The sequence below is a fragment of the Falco cherrug genome, chromosome 7, assembly GCF_023634085.1.
Source record: "Falco cherrug isolate bFalChe1 chromosome 7, bFalChe1.pri, whole genome shotgun sequence".
Classification (NCBI taxonomy): Eukaryota; Metazoa; Chordata; class Aves; order Falconiformes; family Falconidae; genus Falco; species Falco cherrug.
Genome location: NC_073703.1, coordinates 2068286 through 2089744, shown reverse-complemented (window position 1 = coordinate 2089744; position 21459 = coordinate 2068286). Strand labels below are relative to the sequence as shown.

Here is a 21459-nt window from a genome sequence, read left to right as displayed (position 1 = left end):
TGGCACTTGTGGAGGGACTTTCTGGGGGGTTTGTTTTCCTAATCTGTGATTAGAAACATGCAGACGGCTCTCAGTAGGTGGCCTACGTTGGATTAGGGCCCGCGCATGCTCAGATTGTTCTTATCTTGCTGAAAGCCGTAGCTTAAATGCAGCTAACGCCTTGCAGAGTCCTGCCAGGGAGCTTGCTCCAAGATGCAGAGCTGCGCAGGGCAGCTGCCCACCCTCACTGGGGCAGGCACAGAGGCAAGGGCCAGCATCTGGGAGGTCCTAATCCCTGCCTGACCTGGGGTCACGTCTTTCACCTACCCCTGGTTGATGGTGGAGAAGGGAGCGCCTGTTTGGGAAGGGGGAACCATGCAAGTACTAAAAGAGGGTTTTATTTTTCCTGAGGGGATTCCTGAGTGCTGTTCCCTCAGGATCTGCCTTTCTGCCCCTCCGCCAAACTGACTCATTTTCTTAAATCACCGGTTTGGAGTTGTCTAACTGGAGAGGGGAGTCAGTTTAATTAGAAAAACAGAAAGGCAAACCCCCAAGTTTCAGCCTCAGGCGAGCAGTGAGATGAGGCTCACAGAAGAAGAGGCCAGTGATCAAAGCAGAGCGGAGCCCGAAAGCGGTTGGTTTTTCTTGCTGAGGCTGTTACAGAGCAGCTGATGGAGGCAGGCACTGCTGGGTCCCGAAGGGCGGTGGGAAATGGGTTCCTCATGGCTCTTGGCTGGGAGGATGACAAGGCTCCGCTGTGGGAAACGCCACTGTCTGGGGGATGATTTCCTAGCAGAGCAAGCAGGCTCCTTCCAAGAAAGGCCCTGTCTTCTCCGGGTGGCTGGTTTCAGGAATCCAGTCGAGCCTGACTCTGCGGAGTGGGTATTGTCTGCCACAGCGAGAGGGCTGGGGGCAGAGCTGGTTCTCTGCCTGGCTTCCCCACCCCTGCCTGCAGCCCCTCTGCCTTGCCTTTCTGCTCTCAGCATGCTTCATCAGGGCTCTCCCCTCTTTCTTTCTAGACAAGGGATCCATCCACAAGATCGTGGAGCTGCCGGATGGGGTGCAGAACATCATGGAGATCCAGGTCTTCCCAAAGAAGGACCCAATCCAGTCCATGATCCTGGACCACAAGAGAGTGAGTCTGCCTGCTCCATAGGAAGGAAAACAGTGGGTCAGGCTTTATTTAGCTTTAAAAGCAGGCAGCAGGGGAGGCAGGGACAGATGGTTTAATGACAACCCCTGGATCTGGAAGTAGCCTCTGGAGGGGTTGGGGGGGTGGAGGGACCTGCAGCACGCTTTGCTAAATCTGAACAGCTAGGCTGATGTCCCCAGTCCTGGGTAGCTGTGTGGTCAGTGGGCAGCAGAGCTTTTCAGACACCTTTTGGAGGTGAGGGCTGGCCAAATCCCAGCACAGTGGTCTCCCCCTGCAGTTTCCCTCTTGTCCAGCGTTGCTGGCAGATGAGCTGTCAGACAGCACTGGTGCTCCATCCCAGAGGTGACGACACTGCTGTCACTGATGGAACAAACTTATTTATACACTGGGCTGATGGGGGAAGGACGGCTGCTTCCCTTCCCATGATAGGGACTTCTGACTGCATTGCCTGGAGACCTACCAGCCTCGCTGGTGAAATCCACCCCAGTATCATGGTGAAGCTGCAGGAAAAGTGCTAGACAGCTAGACACTCATAAGGTGGCACTGGGACACGGTGCCAGGGTGATCAGCCCCTCTGCTTTCCTCCTGCAGGCGATGCTGTACGTTGGCTCAACAAATAAAGTCATGGAGATACCCATGGACATGTGCAGGGTGTATCGCAACAACTGTGACAGCTGCTTGCTGGCGAGGGACCCGTACTGCGGGTGGCTCAATGGGAGTTGTCAGTCGGTTTATCTAAGCCGGTACGTGGCGCTCCGAGCAGACAGTCCACTGTTTCTCCATCACCTTCAGCTGCTTGCTTTCACGTGTGAAATACCCAGACCCTCAGTATTCCTCTTCCTGGCCAGGTGGTTTTGAGGCCATCTTCCCATCACAGGGAGAGATGGCCCCGTCATATCCAGGCAGTAACAGCACAGTCATCTGCGCTGTCCCCAGAAGCTGTGCCTCTGCAGGGACCCACCCCTCCCGCAGCACCCCTGCCCTGGAGAGGGGAGAGGCCAGTGGGTTTTGAGCACCCAGCCTCTCTTTTGCCGTTAGAGATGTGCGTAGCTCTGCTGTTTAAAGCAGCTGATTGTGGTGGGTTGCTGGGTCTCAAACTTGTCATCCACTGAGCTCCTGGGTGAGGGTGCGGCACGTGTTTTTCCTCACCCAGGTAACAGTTTAAACTTTCTTCCTTATCTGATCCATCATATCTTGTACGAGCAGTTCCTTTCCTAGCCCTGAAGCGCTGCTTCCCTAACGTTAAATGCGTTGTTAATGTTTATTCCCATCTGCTAGGGAGGTGCACCAGACCCTGAACCTGGACCCATGGGGAGGGAAGTGCCAAAAGGGGGATGTTAAGGAAGGTATGTAAAGGTTTTGAGCTGTAGGCCATGTGTGCAGGGGCTGTTTGGGGCAGGGTGATGGATTCTCAGGTCTTTGTATGGGTTGTGCACGGTGTTGCAACTCATTGCTGGGGAGCTGGGAATGACCGTGCTGGAGCCAACACACCGAGCAAGTCTCAGCTTGGAGTTAATTGGTAATGCATTTCTGGGCTGGGTGAGAGGGCTTAAACTCTGTGTTTGCTGATGTCCTGGGAGAAGGATCCCATGGACTTCACCAGGCTTGGGTCAGGCTCTGCCATTATTGTTAAAAGGCTGTGTAACATGGCCCCAGCGACCCAGCTGTTCTTTCCGCCAGACTTCTGGAGGGAATCCGTGGTTCCTGGACATGCCTGTCTCATCCCCCCTTCTCCATCTCTTCCAGTAGATGACTATCAGAACATCACAGTCGTCCCTTTCTCCCGCTACTATCTCAACTGTCCCATTGAGTCCCACTATGCCACTTACAACTGGTACCACAACAACAGCCTCATCAAGACCTGCAACACCACCCACCCTCAGCAGGACTGCTTCCACTTCATCCAGAACGTGAGCCACATTCACTACGGCCACTACGTCTGCATCTCGGAGGAGGATGGCTTCAGGCAGGCTCTGGTGAAGGAGCGCCTGGTCAACCAACTCAGGTTCATGTCCCAGAAGGGCCAGGCCACCATGACGTTTGGCTCTTGGCTGCAGCTGCTCCTGATGGTGGTGTTGGTGGAGCTCTTCCACTGAACACAACAGGACTGTGTTCCCACCGTCCTGGCTGCTGCTACTCTTCCTGCACTTGCTGTCCGCTCCTGAGGCGAAATTGCCATTCTTTTAGTTGCTCCTTGGACGTTAATCTCTGACTGTCTCAGAAGGGGTCCTGGGCAGCAACCCCTCCATCTTTGGCCTTGGTGGAAGGGTTGTGGCAAGGAAGATATGACTGCAGGGCCAGATGGAGCAGGGTTTGGGGACAGGGAGGGAAGGGGTACCCTAACAAGTGGGGGACATTCACTGTAGCCAGCAGCTTGAAGGGAGTGGTGTCAGCCTCTCCCCGAGCCCGTGCTGGTCGCTTTGTACTGGTTATCGTCCTGAGCCTACCCTGGGTGTGGACATTCAGGGGACTTCTGCCGATGTGCATGCACTGATCCTCAGGGCACAATGACTCCTCTCTTTGGGAACATGCATGTGATGAAGAGGAGGAGCCAGCCCTTGGCCTTTTTAACTTGTTGATCTGTGGTTCGCTCCAAGCGGGGACTAATGCCTCCAAGTTTTTAGTGGCTAATGTCTGTTTGGGCTGGCAAGCAGCTGGAACGTTCCCAGTGTCGCATGTGAATCCCCTTCTGACCTGGAGAATTGTGCTCTGGAAGGGTTCTAGGGTTTGGTTTATTTTTGTTTTTTGCAGCTGGCTTTGACATGGGAGGGGGATCGGGAACTAGCACTGGAAACCTGCAAGGCGAGGGCAGGCGCAAAGTTAGCATTTTGCACGGAAAAGCCTCGGAAGATGACTAGATTTGGGGTGTGGGGAAGGTCAGACCGAAGGGGACGGGAAGGGAACGTAGAAGCAAGAGCCTGAACGAAAACCAGGAGGCCCTGGGAAGAAGTTTTAAACGCACAAATCCTCTGCAGGCAGCTAAGGGCATTTATCTGTGGGCAGCAGGCAGCCCTGCTCCCAGCACCTCTCCTCCAGGAGAGGGACCGGGCTTCCTCAGGGAAAGGGGCGGCAGGCTGCTGATCTCAGGGGGGCTGTGGCTGTCCCCACCGCCCGGAGCAGATGTGCCTCTCTCCCTCGCAGTGAGGGGACAGGCGAGCACCAGGGTTTGCTTTGAGGTCTCCGAGCAAGACTAAACTGTGAAAAATGGGATGCTCTCCCCACCCCTGTGGGCGAGGGGCAATCCCACACCTTGTCTGAACCTTTCCTAGCCCTCTCGACGGCTGAAATGCCCCAGCCTTGGGCCGTCTAATGGAGTGGGCATCGTATCTCATGCTTCCAGTAAGCTGTCACAGCAGCACAACTCCTGCTTCGTGTCTGCTCAGAGATGCTCAGGGGTGTCCGAGGGGTCTTTTTGGCAAGGGGGAGAGATGCCACGTGCCTCTTGTGACCACGGACTATGGACAACGGGCCAGAGCTTCCTACTGCACTACATTTCCAAGATACCCTCCCCAAATCTAGGATAGAGCTTCTTACATCCCTTCTCAAAGCACTTTAACTTTGTGAACTAACAAATACCTATTTATTATCAGCTGGTAATTACTGTACTTGTATAATTTTATAATATTATAGAAAGTGAGTTCAAATTAGAGAAGAGAAAAAACAACAGCTACCAAAAAAATCCTTTCAGAGCTGTGACCAAAGTGAGAATGTGATTGTTGAAATAAAGAATGGAAAAGAGCAGGCAAGTGCTGTGTTCCTCACCAGGAGCCAAGGGATGCTGCTGAGATGGTGCCTGGGGTCTCCCCTGTCCCTCTTCCTCCACAACCAAGGGGTCCCCTTCCATGTCTCGCCTGCCTCTCCTCTCCAGCAGCAGCCCCTGGCCATCCCTTGTGCCCTGGGCTTGCTGCTCCCACTTCAGGCTGGCACCATCGGGAGTGAAAAGCTGGGCAGATTCCTGCTGGAAAAACCCAAGGGGGCTGTTAGCAGCACCCCACTCGCCACTGCCCACCACCCGCAGAAAGGGAGGGATATAAATAGCGGGTCCTCCTGGGCACGGAGCCATCCCAGCACCTTCTGCCTGCAGCTCTGCTGCTTGCGGGGAGCTGGGGGTGGTTGCAGTGGCTCTGACATCAGGGGTGGCTTTTAGGGGTGAATGCAGGGGCTGCCTGGCTGGACAGCCCGTGAGACGGAGCGACGCTGAACTCGCAGCTCTCTTCATTTGCTGGGTTTGGGAAAAATGAGCTGGTGGTTGACAGCCGGCGGGTGGGGAGAAAGCTTGGGATGGAAGGAAGCAGGGAATAGGAATTCAAGCTTTTAAAATGTGCCAGCAGAAGCAGGAGAGAACGATGCCTCCCCTTCTCTTTCAAACCCTCCATCAAAGCACCTTGGCACAAAAGCAGGACTGGCTGCAGAACCCAGCAGACCTGTTGCGGCTCTCGGCCCCCTGTTGCAGGGCTTTCAAAGGGTTGTGGCTTCAGCTAAAGCCGTGCCCAGCTGCCTTTCTGTGTGCTACTCCTAGCGCTTGCTGCTGGGCCTGTTCCTGCAGGTAGGTCAGAAAATATGCAGGAGGCACTGGCAGTGGGGTAGGAGCCCCCCAGGCTCCAGCCCTGGTTTGTGGCCGTGCCCCATCGAGCTCCATCCACAAAGCCTCGGCGGTGACGGGGACTGGGTAGGGGCACGGGGACGGGCACCTCTGTCCCCTGGGACCTGGGTTTGCAGGAGGGTTTTGCAGGTCCTTGGTCTGCAGGGAGGGATTGGCAGCTGAAAGTGAAAGCCTCCCCTGCCTTACTTCTTTCTTAGCACTGGGTTTGGCAGAAAACTTCCCGCTGGCGCCGGCAGCATATGCGGCAGCGGCATCTTGACGTAAAGAAGAAGAAATGAGCCCGAAAGGCAGGTGGGTTTCAGTGGAGCTAAAACAAGAAGCGGGATTTCTGGCAGCCCCCACCTTTGTGGTGGGAGGCGGCGGGAGCTCACCCAGGACAGGAGGGGAGAGACAGCCCGTGCCCCGGTGTCATCGCTTGGGTGCTGCGTGTGGACATGGAGATGTTGCATTTCCAGCTCTGTTGTTGCCAAGGGTTGGATTACCAAAGCTCTAAAACCCCTCAGGAAAAAGCCCAGACACTGACGTGTTCTGCGGTGCCCTGGGAAGAGGCAAGTGGGAGGGTGGGGAGCAGCACACGGAGGCGATGCTGAACCCCCGGGAGCGGGTCAGAATCGATGGGCTGGGGATGTGCGGGGTGCAGGGCTGCAGTAGCAGCATTGGGGCTGCCCAGGCTCCTTTTTCTTGCCCAAGAAGCAGGCTCGGAGCATGGGACCAAGTGCCACAGGGACAACTCGGAGTCCCTGGGCAGCACAGAGACCCCTCAGACCTGCACAGGGCCTTGCAGCAGCGTCTCCTCCCCCAGCCCAGCTTTTGTAAGTGGGTCCCCAACCCTGCTCCCCGAGGACAGCCAGGACAAAAGATGGAGCCTTTTGCTAAATTTCTTGAGGAAAGCATCAGACTGCACATTTCAGGTTGTGTTTTGTTCTGGGCTGCATTTCCCCTGGCCACCAACTATTTCCTCTAGGTACTATGAGCTGAAAGATGTGGGCAAACATATGCGCTGGAATTGATTGCAGGCTCCGGGGCTGCCGGAGGGAGAACCTGCGTGTGGGGAGGGCAAGGCTGAGGCGTTGCTCGATGGCCACATTGTTTGAGCGAGTTATTTCGAGAGCCTTGTTTCAATGGCAGCAGGCACGCACAGGAAGGTCAGGTACTGCAGCAGCTTCTCCAGGCTTCCTGCGGCGCAGGCGGAGGGAGGCACGGTCGCACGCCTGGAACAAAAGCCCCAACAGTGTTCAGTTTTTTCCCCAGCACTGTTTTTTGGGGCTATTTCTGTCTCCAGCCTTACCAGCGGCCTTGGAAGCTGCTCTGGGAGGAGGCTTTGCTGGGCAGGACAATAGACCCAGGAAATCCTGTATCCGTCTGAACTGGATGCAAGAGCTGGTGAGAAATCCCACAGGAGCTGCCTGCTCGCTCCACGCGAGGCATCCAGGGCACGCACTGACTGCAGGCTCATCTGAGATGCTGTCTGCAGCTACATCAACCCCCTGGGCAGCTTTTCCCGGCGGGATGAGGGTGCAGAGCAATCCCAGAAGGCGCCGGCTGGAGCCTGGAATGCGAAAGCCCCGGCGGCCGCTCCTGGTTTCGCAAGAGCTGGATCCCAGGGATGGAGAGGTGCTGCCGCCTCACGGCAACAGCTTCCACCCTCCCCGTTCGTTCCCTGCGGCAGACCGGCTGGAGCCCTCCCCCTGCATTTTTCTATCTTGCATCTTTTCTTGCATCGAACTGCAGCCGCAACCAGAGCCGGCGCGACCCAGCCGCGCTCCCACGGGCTGTCACCCCCGGGCCATCTCCCCACGGGTGTCCTGCCCACCCAGCCCACCCCACCTGGCCCAGTGCCATCGCCCGCGCCCCCTGGGACAGGGGGGCAAAAGGGAGCCATCCGCTGAGCTCAGGTGTCTGGGTCGGGTGCCCGAAACCCTGCCACCCAGCTGCCGTCACCCCTTGCTCCTCCCTGTCCAAGCCGTTTCCCCGTCGGTGATGTGGCAGCTCTGCTTGCAGGGGGTGTTTGCTGCCGTTCCCCCCCTTTTCCCTGGGGATCTCAGGATCTGGCCAGCCTTGGACAGGTGTCTGTCTGCCTGTGTGTGGCTCTGGGTTCCTTTTGCCCGTGGCCCATGCTGGGGCATGGCAGATGTGGCGTGGGTGATGCTCTGCCACCAAGACGGAGCGGTGAGCAACGCGAGTGGGAAATCCAGCCGTTTACTGGAAAGGAGGTGACCTAGAGATGCTGGAGGAAGTTAAACATGAGCTAAACCAGTGTGCCTTCCTCCCGTGGGCCACACTCCTCCTGCCCTCAGCCGCACAAATGCTTTTCCCCCAGCCATGAACTTCCACCCTGAGATCCCCAAGGAGCAGTCCCAGCCACGAGGGTGAGGTGCCCCATCCCAGCTTGATGGAGGCCCCGAAATCCAGGCATCAGCCCGGCAATTTTTGGTTTGGGGACTGCACGAAATAAATTAGTAAGAGGAGATTCAGTTTAATGGAGCAGGGCAATAAAAACAAGGTAGAATTGCTGCTGTTTCAGATTAAAGCTTGTCCTGGCTGGGTCCATCTGAGTGCCCCTGGCAGCTCCTCAAGCACCATGCGCTCAGCGCCGCATCCCTCAGGGATGCTGCCTGGCACATCCAGGTCATCCTCTTCTCTCTGCTCCCAGGGGAAACCCTCCAGCAGCAACTGCTTGATCATGGCTATGGTCTGTTAGCAGCTGACAGTTCTTTCTTTTTCAAGATAACATTATGAAAATGAGTTTCCCCCCACCCCTCCAGTCTCAAAGTGAATCATGGGGGGTTTCTGGGCAAGAGTTTTACTACTGAAATTTTCCCAACCACCTGCTCGTGGGCAGGAGCTGAAAGCTTGCGATGAATGGATTCACTCACACAGAGAGGAGGGAAGACCCCAGGATGAAAATGGTGCAGAAAAGAAAAGAGCCTGTTGGAAAACACATGGAAACTACTGTCCTTCCCAAGGGACTGGTGCAAGCTGAGCTGCGTAGGTCCACCTATGGATGCAGGCTGCATTTTTAAGGTAAGAAAGCAATGTGGCCAGCTCCGTGCCCTGTTTCCAGCCACAGATTTCACCCTTGTGCTCCGCTTTCCATCCTGGTGAGGGGGTGCAGTCCCTTGCCCCCACCAAAACAGATCTGCTTCCAGCATCACCCCGGCTGAAGTCAGCCCCATCCCAGCTGGTTCCCATCGGTTCTGGGGGACAGAGATGCGGAAGGGATGAGCTTGCTCCACCAAAACACCTTCCCTCTGCTTAACCACTGCAGCCTTGGCATTCCCAGCCCCAGGGATGAGGCTGGGGGGGTGGATTTTCCAGGGAGGCTGGGGTCTCGCTGGGGGTGGGGCTGCGGTGCTGGCTCAGCAGGGTTACCTGCCATGGAGCAGAAAGCTGAGGGGGTGTCAGCAGCCTCTCCGAGGTGTGATTTACCGGGGCAAGGTGTGAAGGTGTCAGGCAGATTAGTCACCCCACTTGCTTGGAAGATGATACGCGCCAGGAAAGCCCCACGGGTGAAAAGCGAAAGTGTGGCACCCATGGGCGCCACCTCTCATTAGGAGGAAACTCTGCTGGCGGGACAAACCTTGTCCCCAGCATGGGTGACAAGGGGAGGAGGCCACTAGGGGAGGGGAAAGACTCTCGGTTTTGGTTCGTGCAGAAATAGCAGAGAGTATGCCTGAGTCATGTGGGCTTCGTGGGCGAGCTGCTGCGGCAGAGGCGGGGGAATGCCGCCCCTGGCCACATGCCGACTGCTTCGCTTGGCATCGATGGGGCCATCAGCAAAAGCCACCAGAGCCCCCTCCCTGCTGCGGTTTCTGCTAGAAGGAGTGATGCTGCGGGTTGCTGAGCACCTCCCCGGCCTGTTTCCTGCTCCCACCCCCCAACTTTCCGTCAGAGCCCCCCCAGCCACGTGGGTTCCTGTGCCAGCAGCGTGCTGGGGGGTGGCTGAGGGGGGACGAACCGCCACATTCCCTTCGTGCTGCAGCGGCAGCAACGCTGCTGGGGAGGGGCCCTGACAAGCTGGGGGCACCACGGGGGGCGGGCACGGAAGTGTGTGTGGGACCCCTTGGAGATGTGGGGGCCAGGCTGGGGGGGTGGAGCCCGTGAGCTGGCTCCCCACGCTTCAGGGAGGTGGGGGAGAGAGGGGGTGCAGAGGTGGCACGGAGTGTGATGGGTGGCTGTCCCCTCTGGGGGCTGGAGCTGGTGGCTGACAGGGCCACCCAGCCCCGTGTGAGGGCAGAGCTCAGCCCTGTGCCCACGCGTCCCTCCGTGTCCCCTGGGCCTGTGTTTTTACGAGCATCAGCTTGGCCAAACCGCTCCAGACTGACCCCGTTCCCTTGGCCAGAGAGGGGGCAGCAGGTCCCACCCAGGACAGTGGCAGTGCAGGGGGGGAGGACAGGGGGGTGGCACTGTGCCACCATGTCCCCGGGCTGTAGGGCTGCTTCAGGGTGTGCACTGGGCTGGCAGGTGGTCACCCAGGGCAGGTGTCTTCATGCAGATGGTGGCAGCTGGAGCAAGCGATGAGTGGCTGGGACAGGAGGGGACAGAGCCAGTGTCCTGATAGGGGGCAAGAGGGGACAGAGCCAGTGCAGGCAGGGGACAGGGAGGGACAGAGGTGGTACAGGCAAGAGACAGGAGGGACCTCTAGAGGAGGTGCAAAGTAGGGGACAGGATGTGGACAGAGGAGGGGACAGGCAGGGGACAGGGGCAGGAGGGGACAAAGGTGGTGTGGGCAGGGGACAAGGGCAGAAGCAGTGCTAGGCAGGGGACAGGAGGGACAGAAGAGGTGCCAGGTAGGGGACAGGGTGGGGACAGAGGTGGTGCAGGCAGGGGACAGCGCCAGTGCAGGCAGGGGACAGGGCAGGGATGGAGGTGGTGACAGGCAGGGGACAGGAGGGACAGAGTTGGTGCAGTCAGAGGGCAAGGACAGGAGGGGACAGAGTCGGTGCAGGCAGGGGACATGTCTGGAGTCCTCCCCACACTCCAGGGACACCCCAGGGACACCCTGGGGGTTCTCAAGGCCAACTCCAGGGACACCCCGAAGGGACACCCCAGAAAGGCTCAGGGCCCCCCCAGTTCCTCCCTTCCCACAGACACAAACCACCCACACCCCCCCATTGCTAACTGGTCACCAGTGGGTGTCACTGGGCCTGGGGACACAGGATCTTGTCTGCCACTGATCTTAGGGGCTGGAGCCTTTGTCCCTGGCTTGGTGGGGACCGTGACACCCCAAAAAGTCTTTCCCTCCTGGTGTGTGTGTGTGTGTGTTGGGGTTCCTGCACTAAATGACAGCTGATGCTGCCCTGGGAGGGGGGGACCCGCCTCCCCCAGCACCCCCTGTCCTGGGGCGGGCAGAGGTGAGACACCCCTGGCAATGGCCAGGCAGTCCCCAAGGATGTCCCCTCCTGTGGTCACCCATCACGCCTGAGCTTTGTTTTGTCCCCTAGGTAATTTTTATTATTTATTTTGCAGACAAAGCATACCTCCCCTTGGCAGTTAAATTTTCATTTTCAGCGCTTGCAACAGCACCCGCTTTTATTGGGGCGGTGTGGGCCACCTGCCAGCGTCACCCATTGTCACCCCATGCCACTCAGGGTCTGTGCATCACCTGGCAAGCCCCGCTACGGCTGGGCTGGGAGGGGATGGGGCTCCGCCGACCACTTTTGGCTGCCCCGTGCCCCAGTGCCTGCCGCCTTGCCGGGGCGAGATGCCCTCGCCTGTCCCTGTCCCTGGGGCGGCCGTGACTCATCGGGAGGCGGGCAAGAGCATGAGCATCTCGCCTTGAGTGAGGCCAGCCGGGGGGACAAAAGAGGCCACCCTCGACTCCCTCCCCCGCCACCTGCTCCCATGCTCGCCCGGGCTGCGGGTGCCTTGCGGGGATGGCCCCCAGCCCCAGCCGGGGGCTGCCGCAGGGCTGGAGGGGCTGCCTCCCCCATCCCACCAGCTCCTCGGCCCTTCAACCAGCTGCCTGGCGACTGGCGCGCTGGCTGGCTCAACCTCTACCGCTTCTGGCAGGAGGGCGGCTTGCACAACGTCCACCACATCATGGCTCGCAAGTTCCAGCAGTTCGGGCCCATTTACAGGTGAGGCAGCAGTCTGCCCCCGGCACCCCCCGCCCCGCTCCCCCTGGCTCCGCAGCCTGCCCAGTCCAGGATGCTGTTGCTATTTCCAGTCCTGCTCTGGGTGAGGAGGGGGTGAATGGGTGCCTGAGCTGCTGGAGCCGCCCGGCTGGCTGTGTGCCACGGTGAGGGGCGAAAGGGGAGACCCATTCGTGCCTGGCGGATGTGGGATGTCGGGAGGAGGGGGTGGGGGGGCTGGAGACGGACTTTGCCCACCCTGATCTCCGTGGGGTCTGGAGCTGACATCCCCAGGCAGAGGAGGAAGGGTGGGGGTCCAGGTCCTGCACCCCTGGCTGTGGCTGCCTGAGCCCTGGGAGCCTGATTCTGGTGCTGAGCCCCTGCATACCCTGGGATGGGACCTGCAGGCAGGATTTTAGGGGGTGCGAAGGGAAGGGTGGTTGATTTGGGGGCGCTGGGGGAAGGTGCTTGATCTGGGGAGGTGAGAGGCTGCGGGGAGGGGTGCAGGTGGGGGTCAGCGTGCGGGGCTGACCCCCCTCCGCACCCCAACAGGGAGAAGCTGGGTGTCTATGAGAGTGTGAACATCATCAGCCCCCAGGATGCTGCCACCCTTTTCCAGGCGGAGGGGACGCTGCCGGAGCGCTTCAGTGTACCCCCCTGGGTGGCTTACCGCGACTACCGCAACAAGCCCTACGGCGTGCTCCTCAAGTGAGTCGGGGTGCCAGGGGGGTACCCTTAAAACGGGGCTCCCAGGTTCTAACGCAATAGCCCTGGCACATGGGGTGGTGAGAAGCTGGAGCATCAGGAGGGTGATGAGGATGCTGACTGGCCCTGTGCTTTGGGAGGTGACATCCTCTGGGAGGGGGTGTGTGGGGTTCGTGGATGGGGGAGGACACTTCTGACCCCCCACTTTGGTGTCCCACAGGACGGGGGAGGCCTGGCGCTCGGACCGCCTGATGCTCAACAAGGAGGTGCTGTCACCGCAGGTGGTGGAGAGTTTTGTGCCTCTGCTGAGCCAAGTGGGCGAGGACTTCATCCAGCGGGCACGGGCCCAGGTGGGGAAGAGCGGCCGGGAGCGCTGGACGGCCGACTTTACCCACGAGCTCTTCCGCTTTGCCCTGGAGTGTGAGTGTCTGGGGCATGGGTCTCTGCAAGGCATGTCCCCCTGAAACACCTCTTTGCAAGGTACCCGAGATGGGTAACACTGTGTTTCCGCCAGCTTCATCCGCAGAGATGGGCAAACAAGCTTCTCCCCCAAAGCCACAGGGTCTAGAGGGATGTCCTCTCCCTGGACAAGCAGAGAACAACCCAAAAACACTGTTTTATCATCTACCGGTCATCAACTGATGCCCAACAAGGGATGCCTTCCTGGCCCCGTGATGCTCAGAGTGAGCAGGAGGCCAAGCCAGGTCCCCATAGAAAGGCTGGAGCTGGCCATGAGAGGGTGGAGGGGACGAAGTTCCCCCCTGGCTGGGTCCCCTCACGGGTGCTGTGCTTGCAGCCGTGTGCCACGTGCTCTACGGGGAGCGGCTGGGGCTGCTGCAGGACTTTGTGGACCCCGAGGCGCAGCGCTTCATCGATGCCGTGACCCTGATGTTCCACACCACCTCGCCCATGCTCTACTTGCCGCCTGCCCTCCTCCGCCACCTCAACGCCAAGATGTGGCGGGACCACGTCCGGGCCTGGGATGCCATCTTCTCCCAGGGTGAGTGCTTCTCCTGCCCGCACCGTCCTGTGTCACCCAAGGCCCCTTTGAGGACCTGGGTCTGTAGCGCAACCTCATCTCACCAGCGCAGAGACCTTCTCCTGGGTCCAACCACCCAGCAAGGGGCCACCAGGTCCAGGAAGGCTTTTCATATCTGGAGCTTGTGGGGTGGAACAGTGGGGAACTGTCCAGGAGCGATAAAGGGCAGATGATGGGCATCATGTTGAGGGGAGCAGCTCTCCCAGAGGGACTTGTGGCCTCTGAGAGCTTTTGGCACCTGGCACAATTCTCTTGCAGGGTGTCCTCCCCCAGGGCATCCTCATCCCTAACCCTCTGTGCCCACCCAGCCACTGCTGGGTCCTGCAGCAGGGACCGCAGTCCCAAGCTGCCACAGGAGCAGCTCCCATGGAAAAGCCACTGGCATGGGACAACGATGTCCTAAGGTGCCACATCTGGTGCCTTCCTCCTCCACCATGGCCCTGGGGGAGGAAGACCACACCATGTCTCCATGTCTTTTCAGCGGACAAATGCATACAAAACGTCTATCGGGACCTGCGGCTGCAACGCAAGAGCACCAAGGAGTACATGGGCATCCTCTGCAGCCTGATCATGCAGGACAAGCTGCCCTTGGATGACATCAAGGCCAGCGTCACCGAGATGATGGCGGGCGGGGTGGACACCGTAAGGAGCGGGCAGGGTTGCTGGGCAGGGAGAAGGTCCTGGCTGGTGTTGAGCCTCGCTCTCCTGCCCTGCTCCAGACCTCCATGACGCTGCAGTGGGCCATGTTTGAGCTGGCGCGGTCCCCGGGGGTCCAGGAGCAGCTGCGGGCAGAAGTCCTGGCTGCCAAGCAGGAGGCAGCAGGGGACAGGGTGAAGATGCTGAAAACCATCCGGCTGCTCAAAGCCACCATCAAGGAGACACTCCGGTGAGGAGAAGCCCCCGCTGAAAAACACCCCCAGCCCCTTCCCTCCCCGAATCGCTGGCACTGTTGGGATGTCGTGCATTGAGGTGGGACATGAGCAGGTGAGGCTGCCCCCAAAATCAGGTGTGTGGGACCTGTCCCCCTAGGCTGCATCCCGTGGCAGTGACCCTGCAGAGGTACACCACTCAGGAGGTCATCCTCCAGGACTACCGCATCCCCCCAAAGGTTAGCATGGCCTCCAGGTCCCTCCTCACCCCAGCCTGCTTCACACAGGGCTCTGGGTGGAGGTGGGACCTGGAGCATGGGTGGGTGACATGGGGGAGCAGCCGTGGGGCTGGATCCCATCCTTGCACCCCCTTCCTGCACCCCAAGCACCAGCTGAGCCACGTGGGGAGCCAAGACCCACAGGGGCTGATCCTTCCCTGCAGACGCTGGTGCAGGTCGGTCTCTACGCCATGGGCAGGGATCCTGAGGTCTTCCCCAAGCCGGAGCAGTTCAGCCCCCAGCGCTGGCTGGCAGCTGGCCCCAAGCACTTCAAGGGGCTGAGTTTTGGTTTCGGACCCCGCCAGTGCCTGGGACGCCGGATCGCTGAGCTGGAGATGCAGCTCTTCCTCATGCAGGTGAGCATCCTGCTGCTGGGGACATTGGGGGCATGGCACTGCAAGGGGTCGGGGAGGCGGCACGTGGGTGTTGGCACCTCCAGTGTTTCCCATCTTCTCTTTTCTCCCACATCCCAGATCCTGGAGAACTTCAAGATCGAAACCATGAGAGCGGTGGAAGTCGGGACCAAGTTTGATCTCATCCTGATCCCAGACAAACCCATCTACTTGACCTTACGGCCGCTTGAGCCCCAAGCATGAGGAACCCGACCCCGGGTGACACCCAGCCGGTCCCAGCTGGGGGGTCACCCCCACCATCCCAGCAAGCGCTTTCAGCTCCTTACAGCCAGACCAGCTCAGGGATGCGAGCTGGGGGACGGCTGGGACGCTCTCACGGCCACAGCCTTGGCTCCGTGCATCCCTGCCTCCGCTCAAGGCTGCGCTTACGCCACGGGGGAGATAAACCCCCGAAACCCCAGCCCCCACCGTCACCCCACGGAGCGCAGGGTGGAGGGTGCTGCTGCACCCATCCGGCTGCGCAGGGGTCCCCAGGGACCACGCCGGGGACTGCAGCCCTGCTTCTCCGACACCCTCTCACGTTTTGCTTCGCCTCTGATTTACTCTGTAATTTCATCATCTGAAAAAGCACTGGCTCCTTCATGCCAGCATTAGTTTTCTCCAGCTCTTTCCCCAGGCACGGGCTGGGGCAGGGGGTCCAGGGTCTGCGGTCTTCTCGGGGGGGCTGCGGCGATCGCTGGCAGGTTCTGCTGGGGAACAGGAGAATGTCTCAGGAGCTGTAAATACAGCCCTCTCTGGGGGGCATCGGGTGGGGATGAGAGGACTGCAACAAGGGGGTCTGAGGTTGGGGGGTATCCTGGGATGCTGGGGGGGTCCTGTGGTGCCAGGGACCACCCTCCTCTCTACCTCTTGCCCAGGGTCCTGCAGGGAAACTGAGGCAAATCCTCCCTGATGTAGGGGTGGGCACGGAGTCCCCCCGCTATCCCCCCCCTGCCAGCTGCCTGAGTGCAGAGGGGTGGCTCTGAGCCCCCCTCGATCTTGAGCACTGGCTGCCAGCCCCCATGTGGGGTGGCCCTGGTGCCCCCCGGGTGCTCACCGAGGCGGGGGCGTGGGGGAAGCCGTGCTCCCTCTCCAGCAGACGAGTGCCAAGCTCCTGCTTCTCCCTTCCCCATCTCCTCGCCGCCTCCTCCAGCTGGGACAGACCCAAACCAGGCTCGTTCTCTCCAAGGTGCGGGGGCTAGAGGAGCCCCCCATTCTGGCCCAACACCCCCAAGCTCCCCACCAGCAAGTGGGGTGCAGGAGGGCGATGCCCACCTGCCTCTCCAGCACCCGCCCGCGGGCTTGTGCCTCCTCCAGCCTGGCCAGCAGAGACAGCTTCTCCGCACCCCCGAAAACACCCTGCAGGCCATGAGATGAGCAGGAGAGAGGAAAGGCAATGCTGGATCGCCCCCCGCTTCCTACACCCTGCTCTTGGGGGGCAGCAAGCCACGGGGGTGGCTATCACCCCACAGAGCTGGAGTTGCCACCTAGGTGATGCCCCCAGTTTGCCCAGTTACCCCCTGGTGTTGCTTTCTGGGGTGCCACATCTCTACTCCCCATCTCAGCCCTGTTCCCCCCTCCCCAGTCTCACCGGCAAAGCTGGGGGCCGTGGGGAGAGGGGGGGTGGGTGGTGGTGGGGCCTGGCCAGCTCCTCCCGCAGCCTGCGGTTCTCAGCCAGCAGAGCAGTGTACACCTCCTCGGAGAGGGCTTCACCTGGGGGGTGGGGGGGGATGTGTCCTACACCCCCCATCCCGTGCAGAGATGGGGGTTAGGAGCAAGCCCTCACCTCCCCGACACCCAGGAATGGGTGCTGGAGGGCTCAGGACCAACTCTGATCCCCCACCACAGACCATCCCACGGCCAAAGGAATGCAGCAGGCCCCCCCCCCCCCGAGGGTCCCCATCTCTGCTTGCACCCACCTGATGGCTTCTCAGTGCTCAAGCCCGTCCCAGTGAGCTGCTCCTGCAGCACCCGCTCCATCACCTCGATCACCTTGGGAGCGAGCAGAGCCATTCCCATGTCACCAGCTCAACACGAGGCAGTGGTGACCATCACACCTCCCCAGCCACCATGGTCCTGGGACCAGGCAGATCTCATGGAGGGGTGGGATGGGCCGGAGGGTCCCATCTGCTCCACAGAGCCTCATGCCCCCCCAGGCTGACCTTCCCACCCCGACCTTGTGCCCCACAACTCACTTTCTCCTGCTGCCGCACTGTCTCCTCCAAGCCCTTCGTCTTGGCCACCTTCTCCTGGCACCTCCTCAGCGCAGCCTGCTGCTGCTGGTGGGCTCGCTGGAGCAGCACCAGCTCCTTCTCCCGGTCATTTTTCTGGGGGGGAGGAAGGGGAAAAGCCCCCAGGGACCACTGCGCTGAGCCTCAAGCCTTAGGGCATCACTTGTAGAGCTGGGAGAGGCTCATGGTGGGGGTCACGGGGGTTTCAGGCACTCGCTTGGCTATGGGGGTGCCATGACGCTCTCCCTGCTGCCCCCCTGCTCCTCCACCCCCACTCCATCCCTCCCAGGCAGCTCCTGCACACTCCTGCCGCTGTCCATACCCGGATCAGCTCATTCTGCAGCTGCTGAACACGGTCCTTCAGTCTCCTCATCTCTGCCGTGCTGGCCACCAGCTTGCGCTTGAGGGTGGCTGCAACAGCCCATGCCACATCCTTGTCACCTGGCCAGGGATGGTGCAGCCCCCTCTGCTGCAACAGGGAGGGGGGTCCCCCACTTCCCACCTTCCCCTCCCCTGTCACGCACTGAGCCTGTCTAGCAGCTCCTCCCGGGTCATGACATCCAGGTCCACGTCGGTGAGCAGAGCGTGGCCCAGGTCCTCCTGTGTGGCCAGGCTGCGCCGCAGATGCCCGTTCTCCACCTCTAGGCTGGTGACATGCTGGCGCAGGGACAGGAGGTCCCCTGCCATCCGCTTCAGTGCCAGTCGGTAGCCGCTCGCCTCCTGCCAGCCCAGAGCAGAGCTGCTGGCACCCCGCGGCCAGCCGGGGCTTTCCCCAGCACCAGAAGCTCGGCTGAGGGTATTTCTTTGGAGAGTCAGACCCACCATGGAGGAGCTAAGAAACATCCAGGTTTTCCCCTGCCTCTTGCAACCATCCATCCTCTTCCCATCCATCCATGCATCCATGTATCCTTCTCTTCTCTTCTCCATCCATCCATCCTTCTCTCCTGTCCCTCCAAACCTTCTCCTGCCCACCCCCCCATCTCTCCCTCCAGCCACCAGCCCCCCCCCCCCCCCCATTTCCCCATCTCTTCCTACCACCCCCTGGGAAGAAAACCAGCTCTCCCAAGACCATGGGGTGCAGCAGTGCTGCAGCTGGGGGTCAGCCACACGCTCTGAGCCTTACGAGGCTTTGCAGGTATTTAGAAGAAGGGAGGTGGTGAAGAATAACAGAGGGATGAATGTTTACACAGATGAGCCTGGGGTTTTTTTAGCACCCGTGTGGCTGCACGACACCTTGCCGGGTGATGCTGGGGGGAAATAATTCCCCAAGGGTTTGCACCTTCCCAGGCAGACCCTCCTGAATCCCTCCCTGCCACGCCGGGCTGTGGAGAGGATCCCGACAGCAGGGACCTTGGCCGGAGGGAGCCGCGTGCCTCCAGCTCCCCTGGCCCCCCACTCCCAGCCTTGGGGACGGCCTTGGCCAGCGGCCTGCGGCGGGGCTGGGGCGCGGGGAGGGGGTGCAGCGGCATCACACAGCCTTGGGGAAGGGGGGTGCAGGTGCAGCCAGAGGCTCAGCCCCCTCCTCCCCAGCTGCCTGGGATCTGGTTCACCCAGGACTGGGTTGGTGCCCAGGGTGCAGCCCCTTACAGCCAAACTCAAGCACTGCCCCCACCGAGACCTTCACTCACCGGCAGCACAGAGCCAACAGCAGCCGGACGTTGGTCCCCACCGGAGCCAGGACCTGCCTCAGGGACACTGCTGTCCCCCCCATGCCCCCGCTGCCCCCTACTCCTCCCATTCCCCTGGCACTCACCAGCTCCTGGGGGTCCCTGATGATCTCCTGGGACCTGCAGAGCAGAGAACAGGGGGACACCCTTGGCCAGCTGCTCCCACCAGAGTGAAACACCGGCAAAGCCTTTGCTGAGGAATGCTCTGTAGGAGCCAGGAGCCTGTATGGGGTGCCAGGGGGCAAGGCAAGTTTGGGTGGGGGTGGGGGTGCAGTAAGGATGGGAGCCTGGAGGAGATGAGGAGAAAGATCAGCAGTGGTGGGGCAGGAGGAGAAGCTGCTGGGGAAAACATGGGGAGAACGGAGGGAGGAGGAAACCACCCCAAGGAGGATGAGAAGAAGGAGCCAAGAGGGGGCCGCAAAACCGGTGTGGTCCCCATACCTCTGCTCCCCTGCCAGCGCTCCTGTCCCACGTGGGAATGGCTGCTTTCCGGGCAGGATGCTGGCCACGCTGTCAGCTCCTGGGAGGGACACGTTGTCTTGGTGGAGCTGGCAGGAGACATCAGAGAAGAGGGTGAGGATAAGGAGCAGACTGGGGAAAGCCCTCTGAGAGGAGCAGCAAGCTCCTTCAGCCCCTTCCCCATGGCTGGGAGCAGTGTTCCTGGCTTTCACCTGGAGCAAAACACCCTTGGCACTGCAGGTGTGGGGTCAGGATCCAGCCCTGCCCCAAAAGCCTCCGCAATCACTGGCTGCGATGCTTCCAACACCCCGCTTTGAGGTTTGGGTGTAACATGTTGTGGCTGCAGGGCTGGAAGACCTTCTCCTGAGGCTGGGGACACTTAGAAATGCCTGGCTTTGAGCATCATCGCATGGCTGGACCATTGACCCATGCACCCTTGGGAGGAAATTTGGTTGTGGCTGAAAGCAACCCCAGCCAGGCACTGTCCCTGTGACAGGGACCTTTGACTCCTCAGCTCCTGTTGGTGACACCAGGAACAGGGCGACGTCCCCACCCCCGCCCAGTGCCCCCCCCCCCCCCCCCCCCCCACTCACAGTGGCAGAGAAGGGTCTGTAGTACAGCATTGTCCCCGCTCCTGGGGTGCCCCCAGCACCCTGCTCCCCTCAGCCAGCCCTGCCTGCCAGCGGGTTGCCAGGCTCTGCCTGCTCCAAACAAACTCCCAGCGGCTCAGCCACCCCCGGACAAACATCCCGTCCCCATCCCCGTGCCACCACCTGAGCTGCTGGCCAGTGGACTTACAGCCATGCTGGGGGGGTTGTAGCATGAGGAAAAGCTGTTTTTCCCAGGCCCTTCCTGCTGGCAAAGGGATTTTGGTGGTGCAAGGGCTCCTGGCAGCCTGGCACGCCGGTGGCTGTTGCTACAACACAACCCTTCCCTTAGCAGCTCCTCCCTGCAGCAGCTCAGTGCCTAAAATCACCCGGCTGCTCCCACACGGGTGCATCCCAGCTGCAGGCAGCTGGCTGTGCGGCTCCTTGCCCTGGCCACCCGCATCTCTCCCCCTCTAGCATCCCTCCTACCATCGCACGTGCCATTGCCCCTTCCAAAGCCAGCGGGCCCAGCGGGCAGCACCTGCCTGCAGCTCTGCCTGCCTGCAAGCACTCCCTTTGAGACACCAGCCCCTTACAGCCCCCAGCCCCCCCTCCCCAGCCCCAGCCCCGTTTCGGTCCCCATTGCCTTATCTCCTGCTCCCAGCAGCGCAGACCCAGGGAGGTGACGGTGGCAGCCACCACCGGGTCCCAGTGCGGCCAGGTGGCTCTGGCAGTGACAGCACCTCATTTCCATGCCTTGGATGCGGGCATGGAAACGCTCTCCCCTCCCAGCACACTTCTCTGATGTTTCAAATGCTCAATTAACTTCTGAGGACCAACGTCTTGGAGATGCTGGGCGGCATCAGGCTTCAGCTCTGCCTTGGGGTTTGGCCTGATCCTGAACAGAGGATAATTTGCTGATCAAACCCCACTTTCATCCCCAGATTGAATTTATAGGATTTTAAGGCTAGGGATGCTCTGTCCCAGCTGGTTCCCCCAGTCCCATCCCCCTTTCAGGGCACCCGCAGCGGCTCTTGCACCTCCTACCCGCTGCAGCATCCCGCACCCACCTCTCCTCTGGTGTTTGTTAGGAAACAAAGAGGCCGGTGTAAGTCGATGGAGCCCCTCGCTACCTCGTCCCGTGCCATCAATTTTTCATCAAAGAGCCAGTGGGAAGTGTGCAATTATCTGCTCCATCAATAATGCACAGGGCTGCATTTGGCTTGCCCAGGCTGGGCAGCTGCTTTCCCTGCCTGTGCTGGAAGGTGCTGGGTTCACCCATGGCTTTTCTAGGCTCAGACAACACCTGCAGAGGCTGGAAGACCATACCCAGCCTTCAGTCCCAGCCCAGCGCTGCTCAGATAACCACCACCCCATTTTTCTGCCCGCGGTCCCACTCCCCGCAGGCAGCATCACCCCGGCG

General features: G+C 60.4%; 3 protein-coding genes across 4 annotated transcripts in view; 2 read left to right on the top strand and 1 right to left on the bottom strand.

The window, feature by feature from the left end:
* SEMA7A (semaphorin 7A (John Milton Hagen blood group)) overlaps nt 1-4871 on the top strand; it is a 28144-nt gene extending 23273 nt beyond the window's left edge. Inside the window, 4 exon segments of the mRNA XM_005437458.4 lie at nt 999-1114; nt 1724-1875; nt 2411-2478; nt 2879-4871. Of these exon segments, the coding sequence (XP_005437515.1) occupies nt 999-1114; nt 1724-1875; nt 2411-2478; nt 2879-3228 (686 nt within the window). The 3' untranslated portion in view covers nt 3229-4871.
* Nucleotides 4872-5946: 1075 nt separating this feature from the next.
* LOC102049639 (cholesterol side-chain cleavage enzyme, mitochondrial) lies at nt 5947-15666 on the top strand. 2 transcript variants are annotated; one of them, XM_055717352.1, is made up of 11 exons: nt 5947-6026; nt 8578-8759; nt 11748-11815; nt 12362-12517; nt 12735-12934; nt 13311-13514; nt 14035-14195; nt 14273-14439; nt 14583-14661; nt 14865-15056; nt 15174-15662. In XM_055717352.1, exons 2-11 carry the CDS (start codon nt 8736-8738, stop codon nt 15294-15296), a joined length of 1374 nt encoding a protein of 457 aa, XP_055573327.1. In that variant the 5' UTR covers nt 5947-6026; nt 8578-8735; the 3' UTR covers nt 15297-15662. The 2 variants fall into 2 exon arrangements, with proteins under 2 accessions (XP_055573327.1, XP_005437557.2); XM_005437500.3 differs by lacking the exons at nt 5947-6026; nt 8578-8759 and having other exon boundaries at nt 10858-11815; nt 15174-15666.
* Nucleotides 15667-15696: 30 nt separating this feature from the next.
* Nucleotides 15697-21459, bottom strand: part of CCDC33 (coiled-coil domain containing 33) — a 44681-nt gene continuing 38918 nt past the window's right edge. Inside the window, exons 14-23 of the mRNA XM_027802796.2 lie at nt 19432-19538; nt 18952-19110; nt 17848-18287; nt 17646-17734; nt 17288-17419; nt 17012-17084; nt 16684-16805; nt 16368-16451; nt 16150-16245; nt 15697-15799 (exon numbers count right to left, since the gene is read on the bottom strand). Of these exons, the coding sequence (XP_027658597.1) occupies nt 15704-15799; nt 16150-16245; nt 16368-16451; nt 16684-16805; nt 17012-17084; nt 17288-17419; nt 17646-17734; nt 17848-18287; nt 18952-19110; nt 19432-19538 (1398 nt within the window). The 3' untranslated portion in view covers nt 15697-15703. The remainder of the gene's footprint in view (nt 15800-16149; nt 16246-16367; nt 16452-16683; nt 16806-17011; nt 17085-17287; nt 17420-17645; nt 17735-17847; nt 18288-18951; nt 19111-19431; nt 19539-21459) is intronic.

Bases quoted from the DNA above. Each gene is read 5' to 3' on its own strand.
- LOC102049639 (XM_005437500.3), top strand. From the start codon at position 11,316: ATGCCACTCAGGGTCTGTGCATCACCTGGCAAGCCCCGCTACGGCTGG. The intron at 12,518-12,734 runs GTGAGTCGGGGT...GGTGTCCCACAG, and splicing joins CCCTACGGCGTGCTCCTCAA to GACGGGGGAGGCCTGGCGCT. The intron at 14,440-14,582 runs GTGAGGAGAAGC...CTGTCCCCCTAG, and splicing joins ACCATCAAGGAGACACTCCG to GCTGCATCCCGTGGCAGTGA.